Source organism: Rhinopithecus roxellana, chromosome 20 (genome assembly GCF_007565055.1).
Source record: "Rhinopithecus roxellana isolate Shanxi Qingling chromosome 20, ASM756505v1, whole genome shotgun sequence".
Lineage (NCBI taxonomy): Eukaryota > Metazoa > Chordata > Mammalia > Primates > Cercopithecidae > Rhinopithecus > Rhinopithecus roxellana.
This window is the reverse complement of record NC_044568.1, coordinates 19,032,030-19,046,981: the sequence shown is the minus strand read 5'-3', so window position 1 is coordinate 19,046,981 and position 14,952 is coordinate 19,032,030. Positions and strand designations below refer to the sequence as shown.

The window sequence follows — 14,952 nt, the reverse complement described above, 5'->3', positions numbered from 1 at the left end:
CGTGTTTCTGTACTCAGCACTGTGGATGTTGGAAGTGAATTGTGGCCTCCCTGGAGTCCCAGGCAGTTCCCAGACTAATGGTGCTGCACTCTGCCATCTATCCTCAGGTGCACATTCTCCACCCTCCCCTCGTTCCCAGCAAGTACCGCTCCCTCCTCACAGACTACATCTCATTGGCCAAGACACGGCTGGCTGACCTCAAGGCAAGCTGCCCCTCTGTGCCCAACTCCTCACACCTGTCCTAGCAGAAACTGCTTTGTTTTCTTGTTCTCATTCTGTCTCTTCTCTGAAGGTTTCTATAGAAAGCATGGGACTCTATGAGGATTTGTCATCAGCTGGGGACATTACTGAGGTAACATTGCTTGAGCCCTGCAGGGTCTCAGCCAGCCACGCCCACCAAGCAAAGTCCAGTTTCCTTTGACTCCTGAGTTGAGCTTGAGCTTTTACGTCTGGTGTTGCCTTGGGCGCAGCTGGGGACTAGGCTCTGGGGCCTTTGTTTTGCCTTGTCCCACCTTGTGTGTGTGGGAACGAAGCACCTCACACTGCAGTAAATTTGTCCTTTCAGGAGACTGGTTCATGTGGGGTTGAATGGAGAGGTGGTTGCTCATGTTTTTCTCTGAATCTCAGAAAAGTGTGAACTTTTTTTTTCTTGGAGTCGGAGTCTTGCTCTGTCGCCCAGGCTGGAGTGCAGTGGCCGGATCTCAGCTCACTGCAAGCTCCGCCTCCCGGGTTCACGCCATTCTCCTGTCTCAGCCCCCCAAGTAGCTGGGACTACAGGCGCCCGTCACCTCGCCCGGCTAGTTTTTTGTATTTTTAGTAGAGACGGGGTTTCACCGTGTTAGCCAGGATGGTCTCGATCTCCTGACCTCATGATCCGCCCGCCTCAGCCTCCCAAAGTGCTGGGATGACAGGCGTGAGCCACCGCGCCCGGCCGAAATCTTGACTTTCAACTCCTTAGTCTCCTAGAGGCGTGCAAGAGGCTCTCAGCAGAGCTGGGCTGTCTCGATGAGCGCCGCACATCGCCAGGTCTGAGCCTTGTGCGTGTGGAAGCGGCAGTGTCGTCCCTTCCCCTGTCTTGCTGGTGTTTTGGGACATTGTGGAGTGCTCCAGGGCCCCTGCTGTGGACACACCGTGTGGGCCTTTACCTTTAATTTGTACAGAGTCTTTGCATCAAGGAAGCACAGGTTGAGTGTGGCCTTCACTGCTCACTTTTTTTTTCTTTAAAGTCCTCTGTTCTTTTTCCCTTCCTCCCTGTATGGGAACCAGCCCCACAGCCAAGCTCTTCAGGATGTTGAAAAGGCCGTCATGGTGTTTGAGCATACGGGGAAAATCCCAGTCACCGTCATGGAGGCCAGGTAGGCTGGACTGCCCAAAGGGCCGCTGGAGGCTGCAGTGTGTGCAGACTCCGCTCTGACGCCTCTCAGTGTCTTGGGGCTCCTCTGAGTGTGTCCCAGGTCTGCTCAGAGCCACATGGGGCAGGCTGGCCACTGTCTATTCATGGAGAGACAGGAGTCAGGGCTGTAAATGTCACATCGAGGATCCTGCCGTGAGGGGATACGGGCTGAGGTCAAGAGCTATGCATTTGCCATGAAACATGTTTTCCTCTGTAAAAGCAGGTGATGCCCCCCAATGCTGAAACAGCTGACAGGAAGTGCTGATTGGGGCAGGAAGTGCTGATTGGGGAGCTTGCACTGGGAGGGAAGACAGTGGGGCCCTGATGATTTTTTTTATCAATGCCTTCTTCGTGACCAATATGGAGTCAGTAACAGAGAGCTGAATAGCACAGCTTTATTCAATTTGGTGTGATCCCAAAACATCTTGAATTCCAGTGGTTACCCGTGTGGATGAGCTGATTGCAGCTCCCAGGGTTTTGAACTTAGTTCCAAGGAAATTGCCCAAATGGACCTTACATGGTCCTCATGGCCTCAGATTGATCCAGGCTCCACGTTCATGCCCGGGGAGCAGGCAGACTGTGGTCCTGCCCTACACGCCTTGTCCCAGAACTGTGTGCAAGAAGACTTCGTAATGCATCGTGGCTTTGGAATAAGCCCTTGCGGTCCACTCTCTGAAACACCAGTCACTGTCTGTGGGAATTGCCTTTTCGCTGCACTTAACCTACGCACTGTCTGCTTCTCTGTGTTGCAGCATATTCAGGAGGCCTTACTACGTGTCCCACTTCCTCCCTGCCCTGCTCACACCTCGAGTGGTCAGTATGCGTCTCCATGAGTTCATGACCAGTTATGTAGAAAGCAAGGAGTTTGCTTGTCAGCCTCTCACAGGGCTCTTCTCTTCCCACAGCTCCCCAAAGTCCCTGACTCCCGTGTGGCGTTTATAGAGTCTCTGAAGAGGTATGCAGCCACGGCTGGAAGGGGACAGCTGTGCCTCCAGGTTTCTTCTGACAATGCGAAGATTTGTGGCTCTTCTGTAGAGAAATTTGATATAAAATATTGGCTCCAAAATTAGTTGGTTACTATTTTTTTTAAGACGGAAACTTACTCTGTCACCCAGGCTTGGAGTACAGAGGCGAGATCTCGGCTCACTGCAACCTCCATCTCTTAGGTTCAAGCGATTCTCCTGCCTCAGCCTCCTGAGTAGCTGGGATTACAAGCCTGTGCCTGGCTAATTTTTTTTGTTTGTTTTTAGATGGAGTCTCGCTCTGTAGCCCAGGCTGGAGTGCAATTGCACGATCTTGGCTCACTGCAAGCTCTGCCTCCTGGGTTGGAGCAATTCTCCTGCCTCAGCCTCCTGAGTAGCTGGGATTACAGGTGTGCACTACCATGTCCTGGTAATCTTTGTATTTTTAGTAGAGACGGGGTTTTGCCATGTTGGCCAGGCTGGTCTTGAACTCCTGACCTCAGAAGATGATCCACCCACCTCGGCCTCCCAGAGTGCTGGGATTATAGGTGTGAGCCACCGCTCCTGGCCTTTTTTTTTTTTTTTTTTTTTTTTTTTTGACGGAGTCTCTGTTGCCCAGGCTGGAGTGCAGTGGTGCGATCTCAGCTCACTGCAACCTCCACCTCCTGGGTTGAAGCAATTCTCCTGCCTCAGCCTCCTGGGTAGCTGGGATTACAGGCGTGCACCACCACGCCCAGCTAATTTTTGTATTTTTAGTAGAGACAGGTTTCACCATGTTGGTCAGGCTGGTCTCGAACTCCTGGGCTCAAGCAATCTGCCCGCCTCGGCCTCCCAAAGTGTTGGGATTACAGTCATGAGCCACCACGTCCGGCTGTATCATTCTTCAGTGAAAGAAAATGTTTCAGTACATAATGATTATGCAAAAGGAGAACTGAAGGAAAATCAAAGAGAGCTCTGGGAAAGCCTCATGCTGCAAAACCTTAGGGTAGACCTGGAAGTTCTTGTTTAGAATAATAAGGTATCCCTGGGTCACTTACATTACAGGCTGCTAGCTAGAAAGTTGGTTGGTATCACAAAAGTATCTTATTTCTTGGAAGAAATAGGAAAGTATAAGTCCTATATTCCAGCAAAATTTGTAAAGTTCTGGGACCTGTAAGAAGATCAAAAAGAGAAAGAGCCTTTTTTTCTTTTTCTTTTTTGTATTTTTGTATTTTTAGTAGAGATGGGGTTTCACTATGTCAGCCAGACTGGTCTCAAACTCCCGACCTTGTGATCTACCCACCTCGGCCTCCCAAAGTGCTGGGATTACAAGCGTGAGCCACCGTGCCCTGCAAAAATCATGTTTTTAATCTTAAATTTATTCTCTGGGATCATTTCTTTGAATTGTTTTGAGACAGGGTCCCACTCTGTCACCCAGGCTGGAACACAGCGGTACAGTCATGGCTCACTACAGCCTTGACCTCCTGGGCTTCAACAGTCCTTCCCCTCTGCCTTCCCAGTTGCTGGGTCTGGAGGCAGTGCTCCACCATGCCCAGCCATTTTTTAAATGTTTTGAGGACATGGATTTTTGCTGCGTTGCCCAGGCTTATCTCTATCTCTTAGCCTCAAATAATCCTCCTGCTTCAACTTCCCAAAGTGCTGGGATTACAAATAGGAGCCGCTGTACCTGGCTTACTCTTTATCTGTTTAAGAAAGTTCCCTCGGCTGGGCGCGGTGGCTCAAGCCTGTAATCCCAGCACTTTGGGAGGCCGAGACGGGCGGATCACGAGGTCAGGAGATCGAGACCATCCTGGCTAACACGGTGAAATCCCGTCTCTACTAAAAAATACAAAAAAAAAAAAAAAGCTAGCTGGGCGAGGTGGCGGGCGCCTGTAGTCCCAGCTCCTGGGGAGGCTGAGGCAGGAGAATGGCGTAAACCCAGGAGGTGGAGCTTGCAGTGAGCTGAGATCTGGCCACTGCACTCCAGCCTGGGCGACAGAGCGAGACTCCGTCTCAAAAAAAAAAAGTTCCCTCTTAATTTGCTACGGATTTTTACCATGACCTCATGCCTGTTGTCGCTGTTGTTGTTGTGAGTCAGAGTCTCGCTCTGTCACCCAGGCTGGACTGCAGTGGTGCAATCTTGGCTCACTGCAAGCTCCACTTCCCGGGTTCACGCCTTTCTCCCACCTCAGCCTCCCGAGTAGCTGGGACTACAGGCGCCCGCCACCACACCCAGCTAATTTTGTTTTTGTATTTTTAGTAGAAACGGGGTTTCACTGTGCTAGCCAGGATGGTCTCAATCTCCTGACCTCATGATCCGTCCGCGTCAGCCTCCCAAAGTGCTGGGATTACAGGCGTGAGCCACCATGCCTGACCTTTTTTTGCTTTTTGTTTGTTTTTTTTTTTGAGACAGAGTCTCGCTCTGTTGCCCAGGCTGGAGTGCAGTCGTACCAGCACCATCTTGGCTCATTGAAATCTCTGCGTCCCAAGTTCAAACGATTCTTGTGCTTCAGCCTCCCGAGTAGCTGGCATTACAGGGGCCCCGTCAACACACCTGGGCAGTTCTTGTATTTTAGTGGAGTTTTGCTGTATTGGCCAGGCTGGTCTTTAACTCCTGACCTCAAGTGGTCCGCCCGCCTTGGCCTCTCAAAGTGCTGGGATTACAGGAGTGAGCCAACATGCAGGGCTGAATTAATGCTTTCTCCCTCTTTTAAGATGATCATGCTTTTCTCCTTTAATCTGTGAATGTGACTGATTATATTTATTTGTTCCTACTGTTGGAATATCCTTGTATTCCTGAAATATCTCCTGCTTGGTAATAATTTTTTGTTTTACAAAGTACTGACTGGCTGGGCACGGTGACTCACGCCTGTAAATCCCAACACTTTGAGAGGCTGAGGCAGGCAGATCACTTGAGGTCAGGAGTTCAAGACCAGTCTGGCTAACACGGTGAAACCTCGTCTCTACTAAAAATAAAAAAATTAGCCGGGCGTGGTGGTGGCCTCCTGTAGTCCCAGCTACTTAGGAGGCTGAGGCAGGAGAATGGCGTGAACCTGGGCTCGGGAGGCGGAGCTTGCAGTGAGCTGAGATCGCACCACCGCACTGTAGGCTGGGCAACAGAGCGAGACTCCGTCTCAAAAAGAAAAAATAAATAAATAACAATAAATAAATAAACTACTGGCTTTGATATTTTGCATGTTTTTGCATCAATGTCTGTGATTCCCCTGTAGCATCTTGGCTGCTTCAACATCAGGGTCTTATTGCCTCATACAGTGAATTGAGCAGCTTTCCTTTTTGTGATCTCTGAAACATTTTGTTTGGTAGAGGAATTTTGTGTTTTAAGGTTTGATAAATCTTGGGTGCAAAGCAGTCTGGTGCTGTGTCTTTTTTTTTTTTAAAGACAGTCTCTTTGTTGCCCAGGCTGGAGTGCAGTGGCACAATTTTGGCTCACTGCAGCCTCCATCTCCTGGTTTCAGGTGATTGTCCTGCCTCAGCCTCCCGAGTAGCTGGGATCACAGGCACACGCCACCACACTGAGCTAATTTTTGTATTTTTAGTAGAGATGGGGTTTTGCCATGTTGGCCAGGATGGTCTCGATCTCCTGACCTTGTGATCCACCTGCCTCAGCCTCCCAAAGTGCTGGGATTACAGGTGTGAGCAGCCACGCCTGGCCAATTTTTATATATATATTTATTTGAGACTGAGTTTTGCTCTTGTTGCCCAGGCTGGAGTGCAATGGTGTTATCTCAGCTCACCACAACCTGTGCCTCCTGGGTTCAAGCGATTCTCCTGCGTCAGCCTCCCCAGTAGCTGGGATTACAGGCGTGCACTGTAATTAGCCAGCTAATTTTCATATTTTTAGTTGAGACGGGGTTTCGCCATGCTGGCCAGAATGGTCTCAAACTCCCAACCTCAGGTGATCTGCCTGCCTCAGCCTCCCAAAGTGCCAGGATTACAGGCGGGAGCCACCACGCCTGGCCCAATTTTGCCTATTTTTAATGACATGAACTAAACATTTTTCTTAGTATTATTCATTAAAATTAACAAAGATTCATGTTTCGAATTTGGAAATTACCAAAAATTGAATGGGAGAAATAGAAATAATTTATAATTTCACTGGCAGGGATAATCACTGGTGGTATTTTGTGGTATAGCTCTTTAGATATTAATATGTGATTAATATGACATATTTTGAAACAGTGCTATTTAAATTTATATATTTTTTAATCTTTTCTAAAAACAGGCTCATAATTACACAGTATTTATAATTTATTTAAATTTAATGTTTTTATTTTATAATAGGTTTGGGGATTGTAATCTTGAATTCGTTTAAGCCATAGCTGACTTGGTTTTATTGTTTTCCTGTGATCCAGAGCAGATAAAATCCCCCCATCTCTGTACTCCACCTACTGCCAGGCCTGCTCCGCTGCTGAAGAGAAGCCGGAAGGTAAGTTCCTGGGCCGCTTGGCCCCGCTGGGACTTGTGCTTTTCCGTTTTCCTGACCTTGAGCATCTCTCGTGCAGCAAAGCCCGAGTGAGCTGGGGGTGGCTGTGCCGGCTCAGGCTGCTGCTGTGGGTACAGGGTCCGCCCACCATGCTGACGCCCAGGGCCAGCCGTGGCACAGGCTCTTACCTGGGGGTCCTGAAGAATCACTTAGCACCTTCTGGAAAGGAGTGTGTGTCCTGCGCAGCCCCATGTTGTCGCTCATCATCTTTCTGTGGGCCGCGCTGAGGTGTGTTTGTGCAGGCTTCAGACTCGGGTGCTCTCTCAGCGGCCACCTTGGGGCCCACATCGCTGGCTCCAGCCTGTTGTAGGGAGTGTCACGCAGCACTTTTCTGTTGCACAGTTTAGGTGGAAGTCAGGCTCTTGGCCTCTGGGGAGCCGCGGTGCAGCTGTCGGTCAGATCTAGGCCCTCACTGGGAATCCGTGAAAGGCTGCACGGGCAGCAGTGGGAGATGCCATCATGAGGATGGTTTTTCTTGCCGTGTGGCTTTGTCTCCAGCAGAAGCCAGCACCTCCCTGTGGGAGCCGCTCGGAGCTGAAGGCGTAGATCTGAGGCTGCTGTTTCCGTGTGGGCTTTTCTTTCTTTTTTTTTTTTTTTTTTTTTTTTTGAGACAGAGTCTCGCTCCGCGGCCTGTGGACTGCAGGGGAGTAATCTCGGCTCACTGAAACCTCCGCCCCCTGGGTTCAAGCAGTTCTCCTGCCTCAGCCTCCCTAATAGCTGGGATTATAGGCGCGCACTACTGCGCCTGGCTAGTTTTTGTTAGTAGAAGCGGGATTTCGCCAAGTTGGACAAGCTGGTCGCGAACTGACCTCAAGTGATCCGCCTGCCTCGGCCTATCAAAGTGCTGGGGTTACAGGCGTGAGCCACCGTGCCCGGCCCCTGTGTGTTCTTCTAGCTCCCCTTCCACGTGCAGGGCCGGGGAGGCTGGAGGAGACTCTTCTAATGAGCTACAGTCCTGTTTTAAGTTGTGTTTGCCAAAGCTCCTTTTTTCAATAAGCTTAGAAAATTTCCAGCAGCCATAGAGACCCAGGAAACTTCAATGGGCAAAGAACAAAGGTCCCTGACCCATCCCCATTTTTTTTTTTTTTTTTTTTGGTTGTTTGTTTATTTCAGAGGGAGTCTCGCTCAGTCGCCCAGGCTGGAGTGCAGTGGCACGATCTCTGCTCAGTGCAAGCTCCGCCTCCCGGGTTCACGTCATTCTCCTGCCTCAACCTCCCGAGTAGCTGGGACTACAGGCCCCGCCACCTCGCCCGGCTAATTTTTTGTATTTTTAGTAGAGACGGGATTTCACCAGTGTTAGCCAGGATGGTCTTGATCCCCTGACCTCGTGATCCGCCTGTCTCGGCCTCCCAGAGTGCTGGGATTACAGGCGTGAGCCACCGTGCCCGTCCGACCCACCCCTGTGTTTTGTTTTTACCAGCATTGAAACAGCTCTCAGTCATGCTGGGGGATGCTGTAGGGGCCACAGGGCAGCGTACCGCGCGCTGTGAGGCGTTTGCTTCTCTTGAGAGGTGTTCTCCTTCCCCCTGGGTCCTCCTTCCCCTGGGGTCCACTTGTTCTTAGCTTTTGGTGGCTTCCAGAATGGTTTCTAATCATTTGTCTGATAGGGCTTATGCACAGACTCCTAGAGCCTATGATTTCTGGTTTCATTTTGGGTGTGACTGTGCATTTTCATGCTTGTGTCTTCTCCAACAACCCCGGAATGTGAAGGTTCTTTACTTCAAAAACATATGCAGTGTATCTTCCTTTTTATATTGAAAGTGGTGGCCAGGCGCAGTGGCTCATGCCCGTAATCTCAGCACTTTGAGGCAGATCATGAGGTCAGGAGATGGAGACCGTCTTGGCCAACATGGTGAAATCCCGCCTCTACTAAAAATCCAAAAATTAGCTGGACGTGGTGGCACGTGCCTGTAATATTACCCAGCTACTCGGGAGGCTGAGGCAGGAGGATGGCTTGAACCCGGGAGGCAGAGGTTGCAGTGAGCCGAGATCGTGCACTGCACTTCAGCCTGGCGACAGAGGAAGAGTCTATCTCAAAAAAAATAAAGGGATTGAGGAACCAGGGGACTAAATGGTCACCTATCCGTGATCCTGTCCCCACCCTCGCCAGACCCCGACCCTCCTTGTTTTCCTCGATGTGTATGCTTCTCACAGTGGTGGAGTGGTATTAATGGTGCACACAGAACCACTTTTTTTCTTAAACTTGTTTATAAATGTAATTTGTTATTAAACTTGTTTATAAATGTAATTTCCGATGTGGTGGCATCCAGCATCAGGAAGAACACCGCATTTACCTCCTCAGAGACTCCCAGTCACTCTGTCTGCCACACACAGCAGCTTGGAAGTGCACAGCTCTGTATTTGACTGTGTGAAGTTGCTGTTTTTGCAGTGAAGAGTCCTGTTGAGTGTCTTTACATCTGGTCTCCTCCTTCTCACAGATGCAGCCCTGGGAGTGAGGGCAGAACCCAGCTCTGCTGAGGAGCCCCTGGAACAGCTCACGGCTGCACTGGGAGAGCTGAGAGCCTCCATGACAGACCCCAGCCAGCATGACGGTGAGGATGGATGGGGGCTTACGCTGTGCCTCGTGTGCACAGCCCGTGGTTGGGGCTCTGTGGCTGGGCCATTTTCCCCATAGTGATGTCAGGGTAGTAGTCCAGTATTTGGTGGTGAAGACTGACCCCGGGCTGGTGGGTGTGGAACCTTTTTTGAGACAAGGTGGAAGGCTAGTCCTACTCAGGCCATCACAGACCCTTGGCAGAAGATGAACATTCTGCTAGTTGCATCTGAGTAGGCCGGATGATGATGGAGAAGAAACTGCAGTGACTAGGGTATGTGTTTTCCCTCAGTCCTGACTGCCAGGGTAGATGTCACATAGACACACGGGCTCTCTGCCCTGTGATCCTGCTTCCATGTGACAGTTTTCTGTGAAATGTTCGTCATGGATTGAGAACATGCAGTTTATTTTTTCTTTTTTTTTGAGACAGAGTCTCACTCTGTCGCCGAGGCTGGAGTCCAGTGGAGCCATCTCGGCTCACTGCAAGCTCTGCCTCCCTGGTTCTTGCCATTCTCCTGCATCAGCCTCCCGAGTAGCTGGGACTACAGGCACCCGCCACAACGACCGGCTAATTTTCTTGTATTTTTAGTAGATGGGGTTTCACCGTGTTAGCCAGGATGATCTCGATCTCCTGACCTCGTGATCCGCCCGCCTCAGCCTCCCAAAATGCTGGGATTACAGGCATGAGCCACTGCGCCCGGGCCGCAAGTCATATTTTTAATTGAGTAACTTGCATAGATTTTTATTATGAATTGATTATTTGAACTGAGAGAGGCTCATGGAGGCAGTTTTTTTTTTTTTTTTTTGAGACAGAGTCTCGTGCTTGTTGCCCAGGCTAGAGTGCAATGGCGCAATCTTGGCTCACTGCAACCTCCACCTCCCGGATTCAAGCAATTCTCCTGCCTCAGCCTCCCAAGTAGCTGGGATTACAGGTGCCTGCCCCCATGCCTGGCTAATTTTTTGTATTTTTTAGTAGAGACAGGTTTTACTATGTTGGCCAGGCTGGTCTCAAACTCCTGACCTCAGGTGATCCACTCGGCCTCCCGAAGTGCTGGGATTACAGGCGTGAGCCACTGCGCCCAGCATTGCTTTTTTTTTTTTTTGAGACGGAGTCTCGCTCTGTCGCCCACGCTGGAGTGCAGTGGCACGATCTCGGCTCACTGCAGGCTCAGCGTAGAGGCAATGTTCACAAAACTGTTAGCACTGGCTGGGGCTGCAGTGCCTCGATAGTCTTTACTCAGACCAAGTGCACCAATTCCTGAGTGCAGCCTTTCAGTGATGTGCTTGTGCAGAGTGTGGGGGACATTGAGGAAAAGTTTCAGGGCTTAAGCAAGAGGTTGATAAATGTCAGATGAGTCCTGTTTCTAAAAGCAAAGCGGTTTTCACCTTCAAATGATGGAGTTGGGCTGTGTGTGGCCCATTACCCTGGGCCAACATGGAGCCTCCGGCACGTGCTTAGACAGATGTGGTGTCTGGAGGGCTGGCATGGGATTTCAGATGGGGAGCATAGAAGTGGAGGTTCATGTTGGTGAATGAACATGTCCCCCTCTCAGCTGATCAGAGAAAGGTAGTGGATGGCTTCTGCGCCCGTTTGCCATGACACATGCTCCATCACAAGGGCTGCAAGCCACCTGCAGGGCGACTGGGGGATGTGTGCAGCCAGCAGCGTCCATGGAATAGCACTTGATGGGAGGTGGAGCTCTCTGGGCCGTGGGAGGCGGAGCTCTCTCGGCCGTGGGAGGCGGAGCTCTCTAGGCCATAGCTGCCTCCCTCCTTTCAGGGTTCCCATCATCCCTAACTAGTTTCTCCATTTGCAGTTCTGTCAGCACAGGTGGCAGTGATTTCTGAAAGACTGAGGGCCGCCCTGGGCCACAGTGAGGATGACAGCAGCGCTGAGATATCAAAGATTCAGCTCAGCATCCATGCGCCGAGACTGGAGCCACGGGAACACATGGTAGGTGTGGGGGCTCAGAACAAAGCAGGGGGTCTTCACCATTTTCCATTAGGCAGAAGCATTAGACTCAAGGAGCCTTCTCTCATTTTCTGTTCGACTTGCTCAGTTAGTGTGGTATCAGGTGTTCCAGGGCCAGGCAGCAGTCAACCAGGGTCAGCCACCCTAGTCTGTTTGTGTATGAAGAGCTCCTTTTACATTTTATTTATTTAATTTTGGAGACAGGGTCTTGCTTTGTTGCCCAGGCTGGAGTGCAGTGGTACAATCATGGCTTAGCTGGGACTACAGGCGTGCATCACCACACCTGGCTAATTTTTGCATTTTTTGTATAGATGGGGTTTTTCTGTGTTGCCTTGACTGGTGTAGAAGTCCTAAGGTCAAGTGATCTGTCTGCCTCGGCCTCTCAAAGTGTTGGGATTATAGGCGTGAGCCACTGCACTTGGCCTCTTTTTTTTTTTTTTTTTTTTTTTTTTTGAGACTGAGTCTTGCTCTGTTGCCCAGGCTGGAGTGCAGTGGCGTGATCTCGGCTCACTGCAACCTCCACCTCCTGGGCTCAAGCAGTTCTCCTGCCTCAGCTTCCTGGGTAGCTGGGATTACAGGTGCACACCACTACGCCCAGCTGATTTTTGTATTTTTAGTAAAGACTGGGTTTCATCCTGTTGACCAGCTTGGGCTCGACTGCCTCTTTAGAACATGCAACAGAGGCTGTTTGTGGCCCCAGAACCTAAAATATTTTTCTGGTGCCTTACACACAAGGTTTGCCAATCCCGCCCACTGCTGTAGATTTTGTGACTGGCAATTACATGAGGGCTGTTGTTCCCAGGATTGGGGAATGGGGGCCTGGATACCAGTTTGCATCGTCATGTGCCCTCCAAACATAAGCCTGTTTTGGAGTTCTGTTTGCAAAGCGGAATTGCGATGTCTGTGGCGGGAGAACTGGCCGGCTTCCTTCCTGCTGCTCCTGTCCCCGGGACGCTGCGCTCACAAGAACCGTGTCTCCACAGGCTGTGGACCTCCTGCTGACGTCTTTCTGTCAGAACCTGATGGCAGCCTCCAGTGTCGCTCCCCCGGAGAGGTGAAGGCACAGGCGGCTTCCTGGGTGGTGGGGCTCCTCTGGGTGCCGCCTCCTGCTGGCCAAGGCTGCAGGCCAGGGACGCATGAGCTTGTCTCCGCCGGAGCATGCAGCGAGGCTGAGTTTCATCAAATAGGTCGCAGCAGAAGTCGGGAAGCACTGCAGAAGATGGGTTGTCTTCCAGAAAGACCGTTATTTTGGGGAACAACTTGGCTGTTTCTTGGGCCGCTGGTGCCTGGGTTAGCTGTTGTAGGTATGTGCAGGATTGAATGGCCAGTACTGATGGTTTTGGGGCTGTCCCTGCAGGCAGGGCCTCTGGGCTACCCTCTTCATGAGGACCATGTGTGGACGCGCGCTCCCTGCAGTGCTCACCCGGCTCTGCCAGCTGCTCCATCACCAGGTGAGGCTCTGCTTCACGGGGCCACCGTTGGGGGCCCACTCTGAGGGCCAGGCTGCTGCTTCCCGGCTTGTCTTCGGTGCCTTGGAAAATTCCAGCTGGGAAGAGGGACGGTCTGCTCTGCCACCCTCGTTCTCGTTGCAGGGCCCAAGTCTGAGTGCCCCACATGTGCTGGGATTGGCTGCCCTGGCCGTGCACCTGGGTGAGTCCAGGTCTGCGCTCCCGGAGGTGGATGTGGGTCCTCCTGCCCCTGATGCTGGCCTTCCTGTCCCTGCACTCTTTGACAGCCTCCTGACCTGTAGGACGAGGGATTCCTTGCTCTTCTGCCTGAAGTGAGCTGTTCTTCCACAGTTGTGTCTTCTCTCCTCTCTCTAGAAAAGTGATGCATGCTCGTTTGATAAAATTAGAAGAGACAGACATGCAGACATACCACCCAAAGATAACCACTTTTTAGCATTTTGGTATATATCCTTCCAGAATTTTATCTGTCATATGTTTATTATATGTATGCATTTGTTTCTTCATAAAAATGAGATCATACTATACTAAACTGCTGAAATTAATAGTAGATTGTAACTGTCTGCATTGTTAAGCATTCTTTGTTGTCCTGGTGAGAGCTGCTTTGTTTTGTCTTGGGGTTGTCTGGCCCTTGGTTGGACCAGCTTCCTCTGGTCAGGTTCTTCGGCACCCCGTGGTGAGCAGCTTCCCAGTGTGTACATGTACACTTCAGGCTCGAGAATGGTCTGCTCAGGGCCTCAAGGGCTCCCTGCAGCTGCCACGCAGAGGCAGAGGCCAGGACGGAATCCCTGCAGCTGCCACGCAGAGGCAGAGGCCAGGACGGAATCCCTGCAGCTGCCACGCAGGGGCAGAGGCCAGGACAGAATCCCTGCAGCTGCCACGCAGGGGCAGAGGCCAGGACGGAATCCCTGCAGCTGCCACGCAGGGGCAGAGGCCAGGACGGAATCCCTGCAGCTGCCACGCAGGGGCAGAGGCCAGGACGAAAGGCTGGGAGACTCCAGTGGTCATTGCTCTCTGGGGCTTGGCTTGCAGCTCCTGGGTCTCTTGGGCAGAGGTAGCCGAGGTCGGGACAGAAGCCCTGTTACGATGCCAGAGACCCTGTGAGGAAAGGGGAGAGCTGGCATTATGACGGGGTCTGAACAACAGAGAACTTAGAAGAGGCTCAAGAAATGTACGTGGAGCAAGGAGAGGGAGTCCGATGGCAGCTGTGTGGATCCCACACTCAGACATGGGCCATGGGGAGCAGGCAGTGGGTACTCCGGGGGTTCAGAGCCCCTCCCAGGTGCTTGGCCCCACCAAATAGTCCCCACTCACCCCAGGCCCCAAACACTGAGTGCTGGGTATTGGCATGAGAGGCACACAGCCGATGGAGAAGTTGGGAGCTGGTGAGGAGGGAGGCGTCTAGGTGACTTGGGGGAGACAGGGCCATCCCCTTTTAGGAACACAGAGATGCCTCAGGATATATATCCAAGTGAAGAAAGCAAAATACTGAACTCTGTCTCAGATGCTACTTTTTGCATAAGAAAGGGAGAATGAAATGTATATTTGGTGTTTTTAGGTTTTTTTTTTTTTTTTTGAGACAGAGTCTCACTCTGTCGTCTAGGCTGGAATGCAGTAGCATGATCTTGGCTCACTGCAACCTCCGCCTCCCAGGTTCAAGCAGTTCTTGTGCCTCAGTTTCTTGAGTAGCTGAGACTACAGGTGTGCACCACCACAGCCCAGCTAGTTTATGTATTTTTAGTAGACATGGGATTTTGCCATGTTGGCCAGGCTGGTCTTGAACTCCTGACCTCGGGTGATCTGCCCACCTTGGACTTCCAAAGTGTTAGGATTACAGGCGTGAGCATCGCGCCCGGCTCAAATATGCATCTGAAAAACAGAAACATTAGACCCCTAAGAACACCATGACAGTGCTTTGGCATCTCCATTGCCTCATGGAATCTCACTCTGACGTTCTTGGTTACAAGTGAGAATTTTTCACATGGGTATTACTGTAGGTACGTATGTTGAGTAAATGAGACATTTCTTGCTGTGTCCCCCAGGCTGACGTGATCCTCCCGCCTCAGCCTCCCAGTAGCTGAGATCACAGGCGCACATCCGCACACCCAGCTAGTGAGAGATG

The 14,952-nt window shown here is 51.2% G+C and overlaps 1 protein-coding gene across 7 annotated transcripts in view; it reads left to right on the top strand.

Moving 5' to 3' along the window:
• The window catches only part of FANCA (FA complementation group A), a 78,858-nt gene that overhangs the window by 33,144 nt on the left and 30,762 nt on the right, over positions 1-14,952 (top strand). For 5 of the 7 annotated variants that reach the window (XR_004055343.1, XR_004055344.1, XM_010378383.2 and 2 more), the window contains exons 16-26: positions 108-203; positions 293-352; positions 1,267-1,355; positions 2,146-2,206; positions 2,299-2,348; positions 6,708-6,781; positions 9,277-9,390; positions 11,210-11,346; positions 12,348-12,418; positions 12,722-12,815; positions 12,957-13,144. Coding sequence is in view for 3 of the 7 variants with exons in the window: in XM_010378383.2 (XP_010376685.1) it covers positions 108-203; positions 293-352; positions 1,267-1,355; positions 2,146-2,206; positions 2,299-2,348; positions 6,708-6,781; positions 9,277-9,390; positions 11,210-11,346; positions 12,348-12,418; positions 12,722-12,815; positions 12,957-13,144 (1,034 nt within the window). In the remaining 4 variants the exon portion in view is untranslated. The remainder of the gene's footprint in view (positions 1-107; positions 204-292; positions 353-1,266; positions 1,356-2,145; positions 2,207-2,298; positions 2,349-6,707; positions 6,782-9,276; positions 9,391-11,209; positions 11,347-12,347; positions 12,419-12,721; positions 12,816-12,956; positions 13,145-14,952) is intronic. The other 2 variants (XR_004055341.1, XR_004055342.1) reach the window with 1 other exon arrangement.